At 40.8% G+C, this 20,863-nt stretch overlaps 2 protein-coding genes across 6 annotated transcripts; both read left to right on the top strand.

The window, feature by feature from the left end:
- Nucleotides 1–187: 187 nt before the first annotated feature.
- LOC119136984 (nucleoprotein TPR-like) lies at nucleotides 188–17,971 on the top strand. 3 transcript variants are annotated; one of them, XM_037275921.1, is made up of 55 exons: nucleotides 188–454; nucleotides 897–1,001; nucleotides 1,175–1,239; nucleotides 1,319–1,406; nucleotides 1,523–1,626; nucleotides 1,840–2,004; nucleotides 2,175–2,267; nucleotides 2,622–2,702; nucleotides 2,954–3,041; nucleotides 3,594–3,731; nucleotides 4,083–4,177; nucleotides 4,419–4,616; nucleotides 4,722–4,829; nucleotides 4,943–5,160; nucleotides 5,460–5,623; nucleotides 5,926–6,053; nucleotides 6,133–6,281; nucleotides 6,383–6,545; nucleotides 6,648–6,782; nucleotides 6,941–7,081; nucleotides 7,192–7,375; nucleotides 7,457–7,641; nucleotides 7,717–7,857; nucleotides 8,177–8,293; nucleotides 8,549–8,752; nucleotides 8,856–9,031; nucleotides 9,173–9,320; nucleotides 9,445–9,582; nucleotides 9,882–10,013; nucleotides 10,396–10,526; nucleotides 10,701–10,911; nucleotides 10,983–11,114; nucleotides 11,195–11,308; nucleotides 11,518–11,601; nucleotides 11,766–11,957; nucleotides 12,095–12,133; nucleotides 12,223–12,414; nucleotides 12,562–12,673; nucleotides 12,741–12,925; nucleotides 13,048–13,118; nucleotides 13,437–13,633; nucleotides 13,731–13,922; nucleotides 14,016–14,131; nucleotides 14,642–14,713; nucleotides 14,837–15,073; nucleotides 15,143–15,344; nucleotides 15,437–15,618; nucleotides 15,862–15,933; nucleotides 16,138–16,229; nucleotides 16,332–16,444; nucleotides 16,750–16,848; nucleotides 16,937–17,075; nucleotides 17,163–17,290; nucleotides 17,392–17,493; nucleotides 17,640–17,971. In XM_037275921.1, exons 1-55 carry the CDS (start codon nucleotides 304–306, stop codon nucleotides 17,687–17,689), a joined length of 7,458 nt encoding a protein of 2,485 aa, XP_037131816.1. In that variant the 5' UTR covers nucleotides 188–303; the 3' UTR covers nucleotides 17,690–17,971. The 3 variants fall into 3 exon arrangements, with proteins under 3 accessions (XP_037131816.1, XP_037131817.1, XP_037131815.1); XM_037275922.1 differs by having other exon boundaries at nucleotides 13,434–13,633; nucleotides 13,746–13,922; XM_037275920.1 differs by having other exon boundaries at nucleotides 13,434–13,633.
- A 289-nt stretch (nucleotides 17,972–18,260) lies between these two features.
- On the top strand, nucleotides 18,261–20,805 carry dusp12 (dual specificity phosphatase 12). 3 transcript variants are annotated; one of them, XR_005100785.1, is made up of 9 exons: nucleotides 18,261–18,409; nucleotides 18,953–19,217; nucleotides 19,316–19,429; nucleotides 19,539–19,657; nucleotides 19,737–19,824; nucleotides 20,053–20,144; nucleotides 20,294–20,373; nucleotides 20,463–20,659; nucleotides 20,691–20,805. XR_005100785.1 is itself a non-coding variant. In XM_037275271.1 (8 exons), the coding sequence occupies exons 2-8, from the start codon at nucleotides 18,955–18,957 to the stop codon at nucleotides 20,604–20,606; spliced, it is 897 nt and encodes a 298-aa protein (XP_037131166.1). In that variant the 5' UTR covers nucleotides 18,261–18,409; nucleotides 18,953–18,954; the 3' UTR covers nucleotides 20,607–20,805. The 3 variants fall into 3 exon arrangements, 2 of the variants coding, with proteins under 2 accessions (XP_037131166.1, XP_037131165.1); XM_037275271.1 differs by having other exon boundaries at nucleotides 20,297–20,373; nucleotides 20,463–20,805; XM_037275270.1 differs by having other exon boundaries at nucleotides 20,463–20,805.
- Nucleotides 20,806–20,863: the final 58 nt, after the last annotated feature.

Genomic DNA, 20,863 nt, shown 5'->3' with positions numbered 1-20,863 from the left:
ACTCACACTACGAAAAAATAAAACTTTGTTCGTATCAAGTTGTCATTTTTAGGTAACGATTTATTGATATTAAAGATATTATGATACACAGTAACAAATACGCAGAAAAACAACAACAGACCATTCTCAGAGGATATGATTTTGTTTTATTTTGAAATATAAAGTTATCCTTCAGCTGGTATATGTTAGAAAAGTCAAACCTTTACAGATAAGCTTATCCGTGCATTTTAAGAGCAGTTTCAGCTCGTTATGTCTTCAGGATAAGTTTAATACATTTAGGATCGTTTTGTAGGATAGTCGGAGATGGCGGCTGTCCTGCTGAAAGCGCTGGAGCGGGCGGAGTTGAATAAACTCCCTAAAGGTGTCCAAAACAAGCTGGAGAAGTTTGTTACGGAGCTACAGAATGCTAACGAGGCGCTCAGGACCCAACAGGAGAGAATCAAAGCGGACTGTGGTACGCACGTATCTACATTCAGTTGAAATATAGTTTCTTACGTATGTAAACTGCTATGGAAACGCTTCAGATACACAGTATTCCAAAAGTATCGTCTAATAAAAAAAAAAAGAATCTTTTGCTCATGATGCACCCATCACCGGCTAACGATAGCGGCGTTGCTAACTTTAGCAATCAGCTTTTTTAGATGTTTCAATTCTGCACACTAATCTGTTTACGTCGTGTATGTGACAACAGTAATTATATTGACATACTTTCAAGTTTATAAATATGTTTCAATTCGGCACAGGAATCCGTTTATGTTGTGTATATGAGGGCTTGAATATTGTAGTTCTACTTTCAGATTAACAAAATAATTGGCATTTGTGCTACTGGCAAAACAGTAATTTGTGACATTTGTGTTACACTTGTGGTTTCATGTTGTGTGTGTTCTCTCTTACAGAACAGCAGTACTTTGACATTGAGAGGAAACTTGGAGAGGGTCAGGAGCAGATCTTGTCTGCCACGAGAGACCTGCAAACACTCAAGGAGGAAAATAAGAAACTAAGTGAGTTTTCACAAAGGCTCATATATATATATATACTTGGGGTTTTTGTACGTTTTAATTCTATACTCCTAGCTCTATGTATATTTTGTGACCCTTATCACAACAAGATTTATTCAAAATGCTTACTTGTTGATGTTGTTCATAGGATGTTGTCCTTTGTTTTCTTTGTACAGATGAAGAGCTGAGTGCTCTAAAGGGAATTGATGGAGACACTCCTGACGATAAAACCCAGCAGCAGGTTTGTGTTAAGATAATTTAACTTTGTCGAAAATATGTGGGGATATAGCAAAAATCTATCTGCCCGTGTGTATTTGCAGTCCAAATCAAAGTATGAGATCGAGGCGGAAAAAAGAGAACTGGCGCGGCTGCTGGAGAAGAGAACACAAGAGGCGGAGAACCTTACTGGTATGTTTGCTAACGTGACAAACACGGGTCCTCTGCATGAAGGACCTTTGCTGTACATATGAACAAGTTGATAATTTATACATTTCATTTATTTGCTTTTAATTTTTTTGTTTTAGAGGATGTAAAGCGCCTGAATGAGAAACTGTTGGAGACAGACAAAGTCAAATTGGAGTTGCATTTAAAACTGGATGAGATCCATTCCTCCGAGACCTCTGTGCAGGTAAACAATGAAACAATCATTGGTCAGAGTGCAAGAAAGTGTGGAACTGCTGTAAGATACTAATCTTACTGTTATCACATTCACCTGCAAACAAATGACGTACATGCTTATAAACCTTTGTTTTAAATCGTAATTTGGGAAACACACCCCTTGTTATTCCTCTGTTATTCCAACATAATGCAAAACGTGTCCATGTTGTCCATGTTCCGGTAGCACCGGGAAAAGCGCATGGAACAGGAAAAGGAGCTACTGGAAAAGAAAAATGAGTGGTTATCCGCAGAACTGAAGACCAAAACTGAGGAACTGCTGAGCAGTAACAGAGAAACAGGCAAAGAGATTCTGGAGCTCCGGGGTAGTCTAAAAACCAAGACCGAGCAGGTAACACACAAACAATGTAGTAGTGAAAAAAACAGAGCAAATTGGGTAAAATGTAAATCTGGAGTCCTTCTTTATTAAAATCCATAACATCCATGTTTTTAAATGTCACGAGTCGATGCAATTCTATACATAGCCCCAGTGTCTACTATTGATGGGGTTTTCTTCAATAGGTGACCAGGCTGGAAAGTCAACTCTGTTCTCTGAAGCAGTCCGGTGAAAACCAGCACAAACGAGCTGAAGACCTTAACAACAAACTGAAACGGGTCGGTAAACAAATCAATACGTCAGCGTTGTCCTTGAACTCTAGTTGTAAAACATAGTTAGTTCTGTTTGTATGAAAAGGCTACTGACAAAGCCATGACTTTTTACTGTTGTTGTCTCAACGTTAAGAGTTTGTTTTTATAATAGCTTTAGTGGAAAAGGCTCTTCAGTGGAGTCATAAAATATAGTGATTGCATTTGATATACAGTATACATTTGTTATTATTACTATTATGCAGCCCAGAATGACAACATGAAAAAAACTTTTCTCTTAATTTTACTTTTTGGGTCTGGGGAAAATGGGGAAGTTAATTATGAATTAAAAAAAACAAAAAAAATACTTTTTTAACTCTCTAGGCTAAGGATGAACTGACTACCATGGAGGAGAAATACCGGAATGAGCTCAATGCTCATGTCAAGTTGTCTTCTCTCTACAAGGTGAGACCAGAATCATCATATATTTAATATTCACTTGTCCTTATCAGTTTTATGGAGACTATCCCATCTGATTTAAAGGGAGGATAAAGGCACTCGTGATAGAACTGCATTAAAAAAATTATGTCAGTGTTAAAATTCTTCCATGGAAAAAAAATCAGAAGAGATTTAATGGTATTTTACGGTAATTCCTCATCACAATTGTGTCAATTTATATTTCAATCGATTGATTATTTTTACATCCCATTTTGCAGGGTGTAGCAGCAGACCTGGAAACTAAAAACCAAGAACTGAGCAGGGCTGTTGAAGAACTCAGCAGAATGGTTAAAAACACTACAGAAGGTTTGAGTTTGTTTGCAATTTTTTCCAACACTTTAAAATTCCCGTTTTTAATAGAGTGTAATCATATGTCCATCTGGTCTCTTTTATTGAATTGACCCAAGTTGCATACATACAGCAAGGTGCGCCACTAAAGTTCCAGGACGGCTGTCACAAAATATATATTTTAAGCACAGACAGCAACTAGTCTCCGTCAAAGTAATGCCCCTGGAGTCTAAGACACCACAGAATTCAGGGTGAAGGGTGAAAAAATGAAATTAGGTTGATAAGTAGGGACTCAGAAGGTTGCTCCATCAATAGATAGATGCTGGCTGTTCCTCTGGTCCACATAGAATAGGAAAACTTGTACTTTGAATTCCAAATCTAACTTTTATAGCACTAGTCCTGGGATCGACACATCACATCTCGAAATACAGTGTGCTGAACATTTTCTTAGATGTGAAATGAAACTTTTGCCAACTTAAAGGCATTTCACGTACCTCAGCTTGAAAATATGAAAAACCTGTGTTTGTCATGAATTCCTTTTGTATACTCTCTGTTACTGTGTACTGGTAGATAACAAAATACTGGAAAAGAAGGTATCTGAAGCAGAGGAGAGAAACACCCATTTAGAAGCAGAGCTTCAAGAGAAGATCAAGAAAATGGAGAAAGAGATGGAAAATTCTATGCTGAAGGCCTCTGGCAAAAAATGCTGTAAGAAAAGATGAGCGCTTTATCGTTTTCTTATTTCGATCTGTTGTCTCGTTGAAATGTAGAATAATTCTATTGAATATTAATGTACAATAGATCAATTGTATAATATATTTGCTCATTAGTTAATTTGTAATTTAGTAGTCCACCTTATTGGAAAATCACTGTCTTATTAAGGATGGAAATAGCATAATGTAGTACTTAAAGTATAAATATAAATTATGTTGTGATTAATCCTGAGCTAAATCCGAATTTAGGAGTTCATTGGCAAAATTGTAATATGAGCCCCCATTTCTTGATCACTTCCAGGGAGTAGTCTTGACCATTGTTACAGTTTTTTGTTTTTACCTTCAGGTGCGCCCTCTCTGACTGAGGAGCAGCTGGAGTCCATGTGTCCGTCTGCAGCCGCCATTGCCGCTATTGTCAAGCCCGGAATGAAGTTTTTTGATGTAAGTTGGACAGAACAAACTTGTATTTACCCACTTTTCTGTTTTCCATATAATGCATATTCTGCCATATACTACTTACATGTTGCTTCTTCTTGCTGATTTGTGAAAATAAATAAAGGATAACAATAATATATCAAGTTTGATATTCTGCTGCTTTTGGATGCTCTTTTTATTTTCTCTATGAAGTGACCGTATCCCTTTTGACTGATTTCCCTTCTCTCCTATGTTTGTGTTCTATCAGCTGTATAATGCATATTCCGAGTCTCAGACTCAGCTGCAACTGGAGAAGCAAGAGACCGCAAGGGTGAACAAAGTGTTGGATGAGGTCATCCAAGAGGTGGAATCCAAAGCACCTGTCCTCAAACGCCAGAGGGAGGAGTATGAGACCATCCAGGGCTCAATGGCCTCCCTGTGGAATAAACTGGAACACGCTCGAACGGTCTGACACAAAGTTATTCAATGCGTTCATCATTTCAATTAGTATGAAAACCGATTTCAATAACTTTGCATATTTCCTTAACTACAACTTGCATGTCATTATTAGGAGATCTACAGTTTGCAGAAAGAGAAGGACGAGGCCAAGCAACGTTGTGACGATTTGGAGAAGGACAAGCTGAGGACAGAAAAACTACTGGACGATACATCTACACAAGTAACTTGCATATAGTTACACAACAGTGATCACTCACTATTTTGCAATACTTCCTTTCTCATACACTATTTGCATTAATCAAATAGTTTCCTCAATGTGGTATTTTATTCCAGGTGTGTGTACTGCTAGTTGAACTTGAAGAAACCCGAGGTAATCAAGTGACCAAAGATGAAGGCAGTACATCTAATATTTCTGGCCAGGTCAACAGGCCGCATGAGATTTCCTACCGAAGTGTAGAGGAGCTTCAAATGCAAAACAGAAGCCTGCTGGGAAGGTTGAGGAAGTCTGAGGAGGAGAACACATTGCAACAAACCCATACAACATCAGCACGGTAATATTGCTATTACTATGTCCTTTTGTTTTATTTATTTATTTTTTTTGTTAATGATGAGGCCTAGCTAATGCCTATACTAAATGTGAGCAAACACTCCTAATTCTAGAAAACTAAGATATAAGACAACATATAAGAGTTCAGATATTATTATTTATAATCACAGATACATTTTCAAAAATGTATTGCACACATCATTTTATGCATGCTACTTTTTGTAATGACTTAATTCTGATGAACAATCTGTGGTAAATAAATGCTACTTCATTAATGACATATTTCTGACTGTTTCCGTGCAGTGTGTTAGAGTTGGAGACGAGTGTGGATAAACTTCAAAAGGAGCTAGAGCAGCTGAGAGAGCAGAAGAACCAGCAGAAGCAACTTGCTGACTCCAATGCGAGACAGAGAGACATGTACAAAGCCTTGCTATCACAAAGCACTGGATTTAACCTGCCCTCCCAAGGTGACATCTAGAACCCCATTTTAGACCGTTTAATCATTTAATCAATTTATGCATCTTACATTATATCTCATAAAGTAAGAGTATATTTCTACACACAAAAAAAAACAGAAATTACAGGTCTCATTGTGAAGATTTAATGAAACCTGACTGAAGTTTACGATTGAATTTGTGACAGCAAAACTCACATTCATCATTGTCAACATCCCGGCATAAAAAAAATGAGAATGGATCTTTCGGAAGAAAGTCTAACCGTGAAAGGGTATAAATAAATGTGTATAATTTACATTTTTCCTGCGGTTCAGATATTCCCCACCCTGCACCCACTCGACCATCAGCCCCAGTAACTCGTTCAACACCTCATAGAGCTGCTGCTGCTACTGCTTCTGCTGAGTCTGCGCAAACCGCACAGGCTAAAGCTGCATTAAAGCAGGTAAAACAACCTGTTTTCTGGATAGACGTGGTATTCAAATTAAACATCTATTTAACTCAATGTGCGTCTCCGCTCCTAGCTAAACGACTCCTTCACCTTGTATAAAAAAGAAAAGGCAGAGAACGACAAAATGGTGAATGACGCTCATGACAGACTGGAGCGGCAGCTGACACAGGTTCGCTCCAGTAATGCCAAATTGACTTCTCAGTTGGAGTTCAGCAACAAGAGGTGTGGGCAAAATTACAGTCCTGATAAATGTACCTTGTCAGACAGTGGTTAGAATTCTGTCAATTTTGTAATGTCTTTATGAATCGCTTTTTTTGTGGTAGGTATGAGATGCTCCAAGAGACTGTCACAGCGTTTCGTAGAGAGACCACAGCTCTCCAAGACAGGAACCAAAAAATGTCTATGACAGCCCAACGGCATGAGCACATTATCTACACTATGACGCAGGACCTGCGGCAAGCTAATGAAAAACTGGCCCTTGAGGAGGTCAGCATCAACAGCATAAATGTTTATAATAGTTTGTTGTATGTCGCCCTACTAGTTTGTTTGTCCCCTCAACTGCTATTACATACGTATTTTTGTCTGTAGGTGCGTGTTGAGAATTTGACTAAAGAGAGAGACATGTTAAAGCAAGCAGAGAGTCGACTCAACCGAGAGAAAGAGGCCATGTTGGCTGAGCAACGTAACCAAAACCTACTACTCACCAACCTCAAGAGCATACAGGTAATATCGCCTGACACGTTTCAACAACAATATGTCGCTGACTTGGTTGTGAAATTTCACACTTGATGCCTGGCATACAAAACAAACCATTTGTAAGCAAACCAGGTCCATTTTCAATATGTCCCCTTTGTTTTCATTTTCACTTTTGGACTGTATAGTTAACTATGGAGCGTACAGACGCAGACATTCGTCAACGACTAAACAGTAAGATTGAGAATCTGGAAACAGAACTTGCCTCAATGAAGACTCGACTGGAGCAGGAAGTAGCCCAGAGACATACCCTTGGACGCAGTATGGATGTACATAACCTTATTTACCTTGTTATATCTAAATTGAACAAAGCTGTTTGATGGTAATCATTTCTTTTGTATGCATTTCCCTTTTTTATTTTTTTATTTTATACAACTAGGCTCAGTTGGTCGAAGCTAAAAAACAACTTCAGACACAAAACACCTTGCAGCAGAAGACAAGAGAGCTTTTGAGGAACTCCGAACAGCAAGTGGCTACTCTGAAAGCTCAACTGTCTTCCATCTCATCTGAGAGTGTTAGTACCCCAGCAACCAGAGTGGCAACTCTTAGAACACCTGTCAGAGGTAACAATTTCCTTTTAAGTGAAATAATGTAGTCAATGCTATGTCCCCCTTTTTCACCATTCCTCCCTCCTATATTTTCAGTGCGCTCTCCAGTTCAAACTTCTCAGCCTGGCCTGTCTGAGCTCGCAGAGGTCAAAAGTAATCTAAATGCTGCGGAGGAACAAAACGGCAAACTAGCAGAGCAGCTAAGTATTGCTAATGCTACTGTTGAGCAATACAGAGCTGTGGTACTGTCTTTGGAGGACAGTCTGAAGAATGAGAAAGAGGTACAATTGATTTCGTTGTTTTTGCAAACACACACGCACCAATTAGCATTTACCCTTTTCTTGATGTCCTCTCAGCAACGCTCGCCGCTTGAGATGAGATTCAAGGAGTCACAAGACATTCAGAAGCAGCTGGAAAACAGAATAATAGAGGTGGAGAAAAAGAATCAGCAAGCACAAGAGGAGAAAAGGAAGGCTTTGGACGCACTTGAGAAACAAGTAGGTCTTGTAACACACTTGAGATTCAACCATGTAGCCTTCAACAGTTATTGTAAGTTGACCTGGACAGGTTATTAAATGAAGCTGTGGTCAATAGCAATTCAACTGCAATTGCATGTGCAGTCGAATTTGCTTGATAGCATTTGTACTGCCAGTCTGAACTTATAACTTTACAGTGGTTTTGTTCCATTCGCGCCCTAACTTGCCAGACAATAAAAACTTCATTTTCCCCCGTGTGGTGACGGGACCTGAACTTTGACCATCGGTTAAGTTAAAAAGAAATGTAGTATAAAGCGTTCTCTTTTCTTGTCTTTTCCAGGTGAGTGATCTCCAGCGCTGTCTAAAAGCCAGCCAAGTGGAGCAGCAGGAGGCGCTGGAGAGAGCTGCTAAAGCTGTCACTCTGGAGCAGAAGGCCATACAGGAGAGCCTGTTGCAGGTCATTAATAAACACACATATACACACTTCCAGCAGAGCGCTGCATTTCTCATTGAGCATGGCCACACTTAAAATATGCGGGAGGACTCCAGTGCACTTCTACCCTCGATTTCAATTTGCTTTGGCATTGTGTTATAGATTTGTTAGTCTACATATTGCCAGTATAACTCAATTAAACCAAGTAGATTTGTTTGTGGTGCATATTTGTCTCTGTGCTGGTTTTACTATTACAAAGTGGTTTGTTTTCCCTCTTAGACTAAGCAAGCTGGTGAGGCTCAAGCTAAGTACGAGCGAGAGCTGATGCTTCATGCAGCAGACGTGGAAGTCCTTAAGGAGTTAAAGAAAGCATCGCAGCAAGAAGCAGCACGGAAGGGAGAGATGGAGGAGCAATTGAACAAGTGCAACTCACTTTTACAGGAGAAAAGCACAAGCTGGACAACTTTGGAGAAGCAGCTGAAGGTGGGACTGTGGGAGGAATGACTTAGGAACTTTTACTCCGAGAACTAAATTGTTTTGATTGAATTGTTGTGTCACTCATTGGCATTTACTTGGACTGCAACAGGATGAAGTGGCCAGTCAGAGTCGGCGCTGCGAAGAGCTGGTACACCAAAATGCTCTCCTGCACCAACAGATGGATGAAATGGCTGCAAGGAGTCGTGAACAGCAACCACAACAGCAGCTTGACGTCTCATTTAACGAGGAAGGGAAGACACTTGAACAGATACAAGAAATACTCAGGTATATTGGTGTAACCTGCACATCAAAAGATGGTTGAGGAAGTGCAGTTCAAATTGACCAGTTCCCATGATTGAGTCAGATGGTTCATTTTGTTTAGCAGCAACCAATTCAATTTGAAAAGCAAATCTATGCATAATGTAGGTTTGTGCGGAAAGAGAAGGAGATTGCTGTGGCCCGATGTGAGGCCTCTGAAGGAGAGGCTCTCCGCTACAAACAGCAAATGGAACACCAAAACCAGGAACTTAAGGAGCTTCAGGAAGCTCTGAATGCTGAGCGAGAGAAACTGCAGGTGGGAAATGAATGAAATTTGAACATCTCATTTCTGATTATTAGTTTGAACATTTGCAGAATATGGTATGTGAGAAAGGGTTGGCTATAAAAAGATCCAAACACAAATTTTGTCATGCTCTCAGAACACATCAAAGACCCTGGCTCATAAAGAGACTCAGCTGAAGAACATGGCGAATATCAGCACACTCCAAGAGACCATCAAGATGCTGAAAATGGAGAGAGAGAAATTGGAACAAGAACTGCAGCATGCGCAGGCAAAAGTAAACTTATCCCCTGGTTACTGTTTTGTCTTGTATGCAGTATATGATGCATACCAAATTTAATTGATCAGATTTATGCCACAGTTGTCATTTATTTATTTCACTTTAATTTAGCCAGCAGATTCTCATTTAAAATGACAAGCCAAATGATCAAAAATGCCATTTAGATTTCTGTAATGGATAATATACCAGTACTGTAACAAAACTAGATTTTAGTTTGTAAGCATTGTCTTGATTTCTATTCAACTGCATTCTGACTCCTCTTTTTTTTTTTCTCTTTCTCTCCATCTGTCAATCAGGTAAAGAAACTGGAGTCCAACATTAGCCCACTACATGAGTCATTGTCTCACCTTTCTGACAGAAACGGCTCTCTGCAGGCTGATAAAAGGTTGTTAGAAGAAGACATCAAACACTTGAAGGCCAAAGTACAGGTTGGTCTTGAGTACATTGTGCTGTTGGCTTTCGTCGTTATAGCGAATGACTAGTAGCTTGATCCCGTAGAGCAGAGGTCTCAAACTCAATTTACATGTGAGACATGTCAGGGTGCTCCTGAGGGTGCTCCTGTTCTCAATGCTCTTATTTTTCTTGAAATGATCTGTTCCTATTTCCAACCTCTTTTTACAGCAGGGTTCGAATAATAAATATATGACCGTCCCAAATTCCTTCCGCTTTGTGTCACGTCCGAATTAGGTTTTGCCCAAAACTGACATGAGCCTGCGCTATGGTAGTTTGTAAGGTATTTCTTAAAAAGATCAATACACACCCAGAGTAATGTACATTAAATCTGTACTTTCAATCCCTCCATCTCAACAGCAACTTGTTAGCCAGCAGAAAGATGGTGATGTTGAGGAAAAGCAAAAACTCAGCGCTGAGAGAGAAGCACAGCAGAGGCGCATCACCCAGCTTGTTGAAGAGACAGCCAAGCTGAAGACTGAGCTAACCAGGTACAAATAAAAAATAGAATAATGTCGTCAACCTGCGTTTTTTGATGCTATTATCAGATGACCCAAGTTGTATATATCTAAACGCCTTTGAATTCCATTATTTGTGTAGTGGGGCTCTATTGGTCTAAATTAAAGTCCATTCGATATGTCCTAAATTATTTCATATCATCCCAGATCCAGCACCAGCACTAATTCAGCCCAGTCTCAACTGAGAAGCCTAAGAGAGTCTATGACCCGCCTAACGGCAGAGAGAGACACACTGAAGAGAGGACTCGCAACAAAACACAATGATATTCTCGAGAAAAACAAGACCATAACACAGGTGAAAAAGATCGGACGGCGCTACAAGACCCAGTATGACGAGCTAAAAGTCCAGCATGATAAGGTGAGTCTGCAGTTTGTAGCGTTGCTTTTCATTTTCTAAACGGCTTTGATAATACCTTTTATGCATTCGAGCTGGTAGAGGAAACTTCCGCTAAAACACAAGGTGAAACAAGCCAAGTGGAGCAGCAGGAGCTCACTAAAAGTCAAGAGGAAATCACAAAGGTCCAAGAGGAGCTGACCACATTGAAACGAGCGATGCAGGAAGTAAGGAGCATTTTTTAGCTCCTACATACAGCACTAGCCGAAGTGTGGCGGTGTTAGTACAATTGCTTTACTTTCTTCAGGCCAAAAACTCTGAGCAGGAGCTTCAGAATGCCCAGAAGGAAAACCAGCAAACCAAGGAGAAGTTACAGGAGATTCAAAACCAATTGACACTGAACCAGAATCAGCTAACACAGGTATTCTAAGCGGAACCTTAGTTTTGGTCTGAGCAGGAGGTGCAATCTGTATGTCCTTTAGAAAAGCACAGAGTGTGTGTTACTTACTTACATGGCTATCAAAGTGGGTGGGATCCAAATCAGTCCTTAAACCACCATTTGCACTTTTTAATCGATGATTTCTGAGAAATAGTTTGAATTTATTATCAGTTTTATTTTTGTCATTCTAGGTTCAAGCCCAGTTGTCCCAAACACAGACACAATTACAGCAGAGTCAGAAAGACCTTCAACAAGCAAAGACCTACACACAACAGGTAACCGGCACAGTGCTTCCCTAGAACATTGCTCGTCACATTTACTCCAAAATAATAGTTTTAGGATTGTTGGCACACAACGCGGTTTACATGGACTTTTTTTGTCATTTTGATTGATCCCAAAATAAATTCACACTAATCATCCTAACCTGTCTAAATTACAGATGCAAAACCAACTGAAATCATCTCAATGTCAGTCACAAGCCCGTCAGAACCAGATTCAACAAATGCAGAAGGAGCTACAGCAGGCTAAAGATTCTCAACAGCAAAACCTTACAAATCAGAAAAAACTACAAGACTCCCACCAACAGGAGATTAACAATCTTAAAACCTCCTTGAGCAAAGCAGAGGGTCAGGTGAGTTACTGGGGGGCCGCCGGTTTCCTTTTGGTACCAGGTCGCACAGATATATTTGAGCTATAGATATATTTGAAATATATGGATTTAAAAAAATCAAAACCAACAGCATTTTGTATCTGCTTGCTTCATTATAGCTGTCTGAGCTCAAAGGCCAGATGGACACTCGGCATAAGGTAAGGAATATAATAAATATAATGAACAACAACAGTGGACTGTACATAAAATGCAGAATATACATGAAAGAAATAATTTTGTTTGTCAGATGATGTCTGCGCAAGAAGCCGAAAATAAACGACTTCAAGAACAGCTACAGGAAGTAAACCAAGCTAATGAAGCTCTCAGGGGTGCACAGACTAACCAGAACCAGAACCTGTCCATCCAAGCCAGTGATGATAATACTGCAACCGATGCAAATCACCAATTAAAAGAGGAACTTGCAAAACTCAGACAGGAGGTACAGTTTTGACTGCAGTTTAAAGATGTCAACTCAATTGTTACTTGGCAAATGTCATTAAATGATCTGTAAATGCTTAAAAAACGTATCCACTGAAATACAGAGTCTTTAGTAATTATAGTAAGTCATCGTAATGCTTTGTTCCAGTTGTCTGAGATCAAGAGCAAGGAGGAGCAGCTCAGACAACAGATGGCTGACAAAGAGGAGAAGACTAAGAAGGCCTTCGTCGGCGCCAAGACTAAAATTAACCAGCTAAATAGTGGGTTCCACTTGTGACTGTACTCAATATGTCAAAATAATTTTTACTCATGGTATGTTTTATTCAGCTGCAAAAGAGAATCTGAGCAAGGAGGTGGAAGAGCTCAAGCAGTGTAAGGAGGAACTAGAAGTAAGGATGAATGCCTTGAAGTCACAGTATGAAGGAAGAATTCTTCGACTTGACCGGGAACTGAGGGAAACTCAAACTCACACTGAGCCCAGAGAGGAATCCCAGGACCAGAGTGGGTCTAAGGTTAGCACCACAGTCTTGGTATCACATACATAGATGTATGAAATAGAATTATGAAAACTAGGAATTGTCACATATGCTTCATCAGCTCTTGATTTGTCTTTTAATGTTGCTTCTGTGGTTAGGTTGGTGATCAGAACAGATCTGTTGACCAAAGACAGATCTCTTTGAAGAGTCCAGCCCAGGACAGAAGCAGGTCAGTGACTCCCAGATTCATGCCACAGTAGAAATTCGTCTTTTCTTTCAGCTTGACAAATCTATTACCTTTTAGAACCTCCAGGGTCTAATGAAATTAGAGAAGACCAACTTCCGATTGTTGTAGTTCTTCTCGGTCAGACTGATAAATAAAACTTTACAACTTTACAGGCCATTCAGGCATAACTTCATTTATAGAGTACTTTTAAACAACAAATTGTCGATTTAGCAATGGTCAGGTAGTGCTTTATAATTAAGAAATGTTTATTCATAGTGTCCTAATAAAACCTTTGAATTACATTCTCTATTCATCTAGCAGTTCAAACCTGTCTGAACCACCAACGGCCAATATCCGACCCACTCCAAGTACTCCTCCTAGCAACAAACCGACACCTTCCCCTGGCAGCAAGTCAACACCCCGTGCCAGCATCCGACCTATGGTTACCCCAGCAACTGTACCCATGCCGACACCCACTGCCACTGTCATGCCAACGACACAGACTGAAAGCCAAGAGGGTAAGAAAAAAGTCATCGATTTCCTTGGACCTGTAACAAGGCTGATGGAATAACTACAAGAGTCAGCCCTAAAGTATGTCAATGGTTCTGATTGTAGTGTTGATGACTGCAGGAGCTGCTGCCCACACGGTCATCTCCAGTCTTAATACACCCACAACCATAACGCAACCAACCAGCACGCAGGCAACAGCATTTGTCCAGCCCACTCAGCAGCAGGCCGCTTCTCAAGATGTAGGCAGCAGTATAGATGCAGAGCGACCATCGACATCCTTTGCTGTCATTGGAGCATGTAAGCAGCAGTGCGGTTGATATCTTTGAGCCGAGCAATTGATGTATCAAAACCATCCATAACGGTGTGAAATGATGCTGTGTTTGACTTTAGCGAGTTCAAAGCGAAATAGACAAGACGAGATTGAGGAAGAGGAGATGAGACCGGAGAGTTCTCACGCCCCTTCAACTGCCAAAAAGCTCAGATTGAGACAAATGATTGCCCTCCAGGTAAATGCAACAAACTGACTGATTGTCTTCAAATCCTTCTTTAGTTTCTTTGGCTTAATTTGCCGACCAAATGATTTGAATTATTTTATAAAGTTGTGATGAGCTGAAGTAAAATTTTAACATTGTGTTGTTTTTCATTGTATAAGTTAAACACATGAAAAAGACTAACAATGGTGCGGCAAGAAACATTGTAAAATGTTTGCACGTCCAATGTCAGAGCTTTCATTTGAAAAAACAAAAACATCATTTAAGTGTTTTGTCATTAGAGATACAGTACATTAAAGTCTCTTGTTCTGAAACCTAGTGGGTAGAATAGCTCTAAATCTATTCAATCATTTTTTTCCCAGTCTTGTTGTTTTTACATAACTAAGAAATAGCACTGTAATCTTTTGATTTATATAAATAAACCCATCAAAGAAAAAAAGGGGTCCTGCTTTAAAGAGAAGGACTGTTGCAAGTCAATTTTTTTTGTATGATTTTACTTTATTCACTGCAATTAAAATGTTACAGATGGAAGGTGATGAGGAGGTAGAAGATCTAAGGGATGAAGGCCAAAGACAAGATTCGCCTGACAATAGTCAGGTCAGTTTACAGTGTTTTTCAATACAGAATTTTGTGTCAGACACTAACAATTAAGGGGAAATTCAGAGTTCCAGAATGTTGTGCCCTGAAATTAACCATACATCATCTCTGTTTGGTGCGTAGGAGCTTCCAGAAGATTTTTCTGCTATCCCCGAAGATGACGACATGGAGGAGGAAGGGATGTCTCAGTCTGTCCCTTCAGATCGGACGTCCCCTCAGGGGTCAGGTCTGACTCGTGAAGTTATTGTTATCGACACAGACAGCGAAAGCCGTGAGAGTAGAGGAGAGAAACCGGAGACCACAGGTGAAGAAGAGGAGGAGGAGGAGGAAGAGGAGGGTGATGAAGAAGAGGAGGAGGAGGTGCACCCCTTTTTTCTTTTTGTCAAAATATGAGCTGTCTGTTCCTAAAGCACTACTTTACCATCCAAGGTGGAGGGGGCAGAGGAGGAGGAGGAGGAGGACGACGATGACGAGGAGGATGATGGTGATGATGCAAGTAACCTTGCTATGAAGGAAGGTGAGGAGAGCAATGAGGAAGATGGGGATGCTGAAGAGGCGGGACAGCAGCCATCCGTTCCCACAAGTGCTGATGACAATGACTCGCAGTGTCCCCCTGAGCCGTCCAACACCAGTGAGCATCATCAAAAAGACATTTTAGTAGTTTATTTAATTTCTTTGTCCCTGCTCTTGTATATGCTAATGAGAAGCTCTCCTCTCCTCCAGGTGAAGTCAGCAGCAACGAGTCGGAAGCCCAAAGAGAGGCCATCCACACCCACCCAACTCCCTCCCCTTCCTCTTCTTCACTTACACTCCGCCTGCCCCAGCCTCGAAGGCCCCCGCACTCCCTCCCACCACGGCTCTACATTCAACCCCCAGCTTCAGAGCTAGGCCCCCCCCACGCACAGGTAAACGCATGCCTAACCGGTTATAAACCAGAAATGAACGTCATCACAGCCAAATGTCACCTGGCACATAGAGGAACACGGCCAACACAACTAAACTATCTTGTTATGAGTATGAGCAAGGGGGTACTTGTGGTATGATGAAAGGGTTCAATAAGTAATAGGTAACAAAAACACCAATAATGGCAACATCCAACATGATCGTTTCTTTCAGTAAATGTTTGTGCATCTCTGTGTGTTCTCCAGAGACAGACCTCTCAACTCCGACGTCCATCAGTAGGTCGAGGACCACAGCTGACGCCAGGAATAGGAAGTATGGTGAGGTGTTGTCTTTCTTGCTCTATAGAACTTTTTGTTGTGATGTTTGTCTAAACTTGCATGATGATTTTAATGAGACTAAATGATTTTAAAGACTAAAGAACTGTTGGTTGCATAAATCAAGTAATGGATTTCATGTAATGTTCTGAGCTGATTCTTTACTAAGGTCTGTTTTAAATTAGGGTTCGAATTTCTGTATTTCAGCAACATTTTTTTGACGACGACGACAGGATGGTTCCAAGTACTCCTACTCTGGTTGTCCCGCATCGTACTGATGGCTTTGCTGAAGCTATACAGTAAGGAGAAAATGTTGATTTCTTGCTGGAAAAACTGTTTGACACCAGAGCATCACAATGTTTCAGCTACAATTCACCACACATGTCTGTGTGTCACCTCAGTTCTCCTCAGGTTGCTGGTCTATCTACCAGGTTTAGATTTGGACCTCCTGAAGATCTGCTCCCTCAGGCTTCAGCGTCACACTCGGACCTGGGACAGCTCGCCTCTCAAGGAGGTACGGCACAACAAATACTTGTACTTGGTTTGGTCAGAATTACAGTGAATGTTTGTTTGTAACTTTCTGTGTCAGAATTGACTTGCTCGCTTTGACTAGGCTATGTTAAGGCATTTCCGGGTGTCTCCTGAAAAAATGATTCTTGAGGTACAAAGATTTGTCCAGATTATGCGTGTCTTACATTATTGTGAGTAAGTGAAGAGAGAAGAATGTCACGTATTTTGTGCCGAATGGAACCCGGGCAAATTTACAAACAAGTCAACTGATTTGGAACAGAGCAAGGAAATCTGCTATTGTGTGATTAGGTCTGGGCATGTACGAGTCTCCACTATTCTTGCCTGCTCACGATGAGGATGGAGGAGGAAGAAGTGTCCCCACAACACCTCTGCAAGTGGCTGCACCAGGTGAGGGACTCATGCAATCATTTGTAATTGTGTCTCCAGAAAAAAAAAAAAAAATTGCTTGACATTGTGTCTTCACATTGTTCGACAGTGACGGTCTTCACGGAGTCTCTGCCTTCAGACAGTGGGGACAATATGGCGTCTCAATCTGTTCCGATGGTAACTGCTTCTACTGGGATGTCCACACCAGGCGATGATGTCGATGAGGTCTTCATGGAACAAGAAGAAGGGTGAGCGTCACTTTTCAGAAATATCCGAGTTGACGACTCATTCAGTGTGTGCTTTGTATCAATGGTTCTTACCTCCTTGTATTTTAGTCAAACTGCTGAGGCTTCTTTGGACAGCCACACTGACATAGAGACTGCGGGACAGCAGAGTGAAGATGCATCACTTCCATCCACCAGTCAAGACCCTGATTCCTCGACAATTTTCAACACATTGTGCAGTAAGTAAAAATTGATCATTACTAAGCAGGAAGTGGTGAAGGTGAGCGTTCAGTCAGAGGTCATGGACACCTTCCTGTCTCACCCTCTCCTCTGTTTGCAGACACCAGCAGCAGCGTCACTCAGAGGCGCACTGTGACCAGTCAACATGTGATGAGCAGAACCAGAGGGAGGGGTGAAGGACGCATGCTGATAAGCCGCAGAGGTCAGAAAATCAAGTCCTTCTTTGCACACTTTAAATAGATTAATAAAGGTGTTTGTTTTAACAGTAACTTGAAACACGCACTAAACATTTTGAGAAATTTATACTGCTTCTATGCTCTAAAACCATTTCTCCTCCCCTTGTTTCAGGGGCAACTGGACGATCAAGAGGCGGAATGGGCAGAGGTAGTGCCATCTAAATAGCAATTCACTGTTCCCGAAACACGACATGGCTCAAAACACAAATCCATAATGACAAACCATTTATTCTTGAGTTTGTTACACTCTAGAGGTTCACAAAAACACAAGATCAGGGTTTGAGCTTTGTTATTGTACAGTTAATGGTCGTGTGATTTTCTTCAGATCAGAGTCAGTGTTTTTGTGCGTGTGGGTGCTGGTTCAATGACTTAAGTCATGCTGTATTAGTCTTATTTTTTCAATAATACCATGTTCTTATAATAAAGTTGATAACAAGAACTGTTGTTGATGTGAGTAATGTTTTATTTTTAAGGTACAGATGTGATTTAGCTATTTGAATCAAATGTTCTTGGTCGTCATGACAACGGAAGCTTTACTCAGTTGGTACAGTATTTTTATTTTTTATAAATCTTTCCCGCTGTATGAGCCATAACTCTTAAAAAAAAAAAAAAAAAAAGATGGTTACATACGATAATGGTAGGTAAGCAGAATTTAAAGAGTTGATTGACATTATAGAAAATCCCTTTAAGTGGGAACTTTCGTGGTCGGAACGAAATAATGTGTATAGTACCCGGATAGTTGTCTTGGACGGACCAATCTCGGCGATCGTAAGGTTTTTCCATCAGAAGTGTTTTACCTTTTAATGGTATAATATTAGTCACAAAAAAGTGAAATGGTAGAAGTGACGCTTTAGTACGCATCGTCTGGTGTTAACTAGTAAGGTATGTCGATTTAGTTCTTAATTTTTTTTAATTTTACCCGAATGCGTGAGCCAGGGTAACACAAATACCCCCCCCCCCCCCCAATAAAAAGTTAAGGATATGTATTTATTGTAATCTCACAGATGAACTTAAAATGTTCAGCCGCTGAACTTAATTTGATCTTTTCCAAACATTTGAATGCACATGTCCCAATGTTCAACTGTTTGCACAGTTTGCTGTCCTTTCAAACAAGAGCAATTCATTTTACAGTGCAATTCGAATTGCTCCATCATCCTGTTCGCGTTCAGACATGACACTGGATCGAAGTGAACCTTGAGTCGTTGAGCCTTGACATTGCGAGGTCTGGAATAGGTTCTCGATCTTAGAGTATCACATCATCCAACACCTGTTGTGAAGTTTATCATTCAGCTCCTTGTTAGAGAACCACAAGATGAACGTAATGTAGTGAAACATCTAACAGATTTAATTTAAAATGTTACAGAAGGTCAAACTCGGTCACTTAGAGCAGACAGGATAACTTATCTACTGCCATCTCTGTGTTAGTCATGCTCCTGGTGGATCCTGGTGTGTTTATTGGAACGGCGGCTGACCTTAATAACAGTCAGGGTTTGGAAGAAGCCGCAATCACTCACATCGTGTCTGCGGACTCTGTGGACCCGGGACCTCTACTGCCTGTGGATTCTAACTATCGCAAGAAATGGATCAATGTCCTGGATGAGGTGACGGCGGACCTCTTGAGCCATATGGACGATTGCTACCTATTTATTCAGGAGGCCATGGATGGAGGTGGGGCGGCGCTTGTCCACTGGTAAGGGCTGTATGTTGAAATTTTCAAAACTCTACAGCTCAGATATCATAAATGCAAAACACCAGTAAGAACTAATGACGCAAGTGTTTGTGCTTCAGTCAGGCTGGGCGAAGTCGCAGCGCCACCATCGTGACTGCTTACCTTATGAAGAGACACAAGCTGGACTTCGCTGAGGCTTATCAGAGACTGAAGAGTGTCAAGCAGGATGTACAGTAAGCAACTCATCATTCCCTGATGATTGCAGTGTTGAATAGTATCAATAACCTCGCTGCTGTTATAAGGCAAAAATATGTGATGGGTGTGGTTGTTTGTGCATTTCAGGGTTAACAGTGGTTTTGAGGAGCAGTTGCGTCTATATGAGGCCTTGCAGTGTCAAGTGGACACCACCAATCCGCTTTATAAACAATACAGATTGACAAAGATTACTGAGAAATACCCTGGTAAGGACACACACAAGTTGGAGATTGGATGTTCTTCCCTCAGGTTCTTCATTTCTTGTGCGTGCGTGTGTGTGAACAGAGTTGCAGCAGGTTCCCAGGGAAGTGTTTGCAGCTGACCCTGCCCAGTCCAATTCATCTGAAGCCTCCTATCGTTGCAGGAAGTGCAGGTAAACCATCAAATGGTTCTTTAATCATGCCTTATTTTCTTCTCATAGGCTGGACGTATGCTTCAAGTGACACAAGTGCCTTATTGCTGTGGCACAATTGGCATAAATGGAAAAGACAAGGCAAAGACAAAAGACATACCCGTCTGCTCCTGCTACTACTTTGAAAATATAACCTTGTAATACTGATCACGCAAGAAATTCCACCTGTTTCTCTTCTGTGCTGTGTAGAAGAACTCTCTTTCGCAGCTCTAGTCTCCTCAGTCACCCAGTGGGAGAAGGAGCATCAGCTTTCGGCTATAAGAAGTCCTCTAACCTGACAGGTAAGAAGACACTCATTGCAGGGTAGGGCTGTCACAAACAAATCTTTTTGGAATCGATTATGCTATTTATCTTACTGACCTTTTTTTAATATCTTGCATTCGACATATACTCTATATATTAAAAAAATATGTATATTTTCTTTGTATAGAAGGAATCCGATGTACATCTTATTTCATTGAACCAGTGCAGTGGATGGAACAAGCTTTACTTGGTGTGATGGATGGACAGGTGCTGTAAAAACTCAACTCTGCATGGCACGTTCAAGTTTGTCTTTTGGCCACCTTAAATATTTTCCTCATGTCCACTTTGTTTTGCAGCTTCTGTGTCCCAAGTGTCATTCCAAACTGGGCTCGTTCAGCTGGTGCGGACATCAGTGTTCGTGCGGCCGCTGGATCACGCCTTCCTTTCAGCTGCATCAAAACCGAGTGGACGAGAGCCGACCCATTCACATACACAGATGACATCACAACACTCTGACAGTTGGATAGAAATCACATAATGTAATCTGTGCATCGCTTTAAAGATAAAGAAAAGGATAAAAGTTGTAATGTCTTAATGATATTTTTATCCACCTACCTACTCTATCTTCTCTATATTATCTATACTGTACATGGGCTTGACTGAATGCTATCACATTAAATTGGATTCACACTATTACCTAACCCATAAAGTGGAATGTTGACTAAAATCTGAGTGTAGAAGTGTCTTCTGATCAGTT

The sequence above is a fragment of the Syngnathus acus genome, chromosome 17 (assembly GCF_901709675.1).
Source record: "Syngnathus acus chromosome 17, fSynAcu1.2, whole genome shotgun sequence".
Classification (NCBI taxonomy): Eukaryota; Metazoa; Chordata; class Actinopteri; order Syngnathiformes; family Syngnathidae; genus Syngnathus; species Syngnathus acus.
The sequence above is the reverse complement of the archived record's forward strand: the minus strand, read 5'-3'. Positions and strand labels throughout refer to the sequence as shown.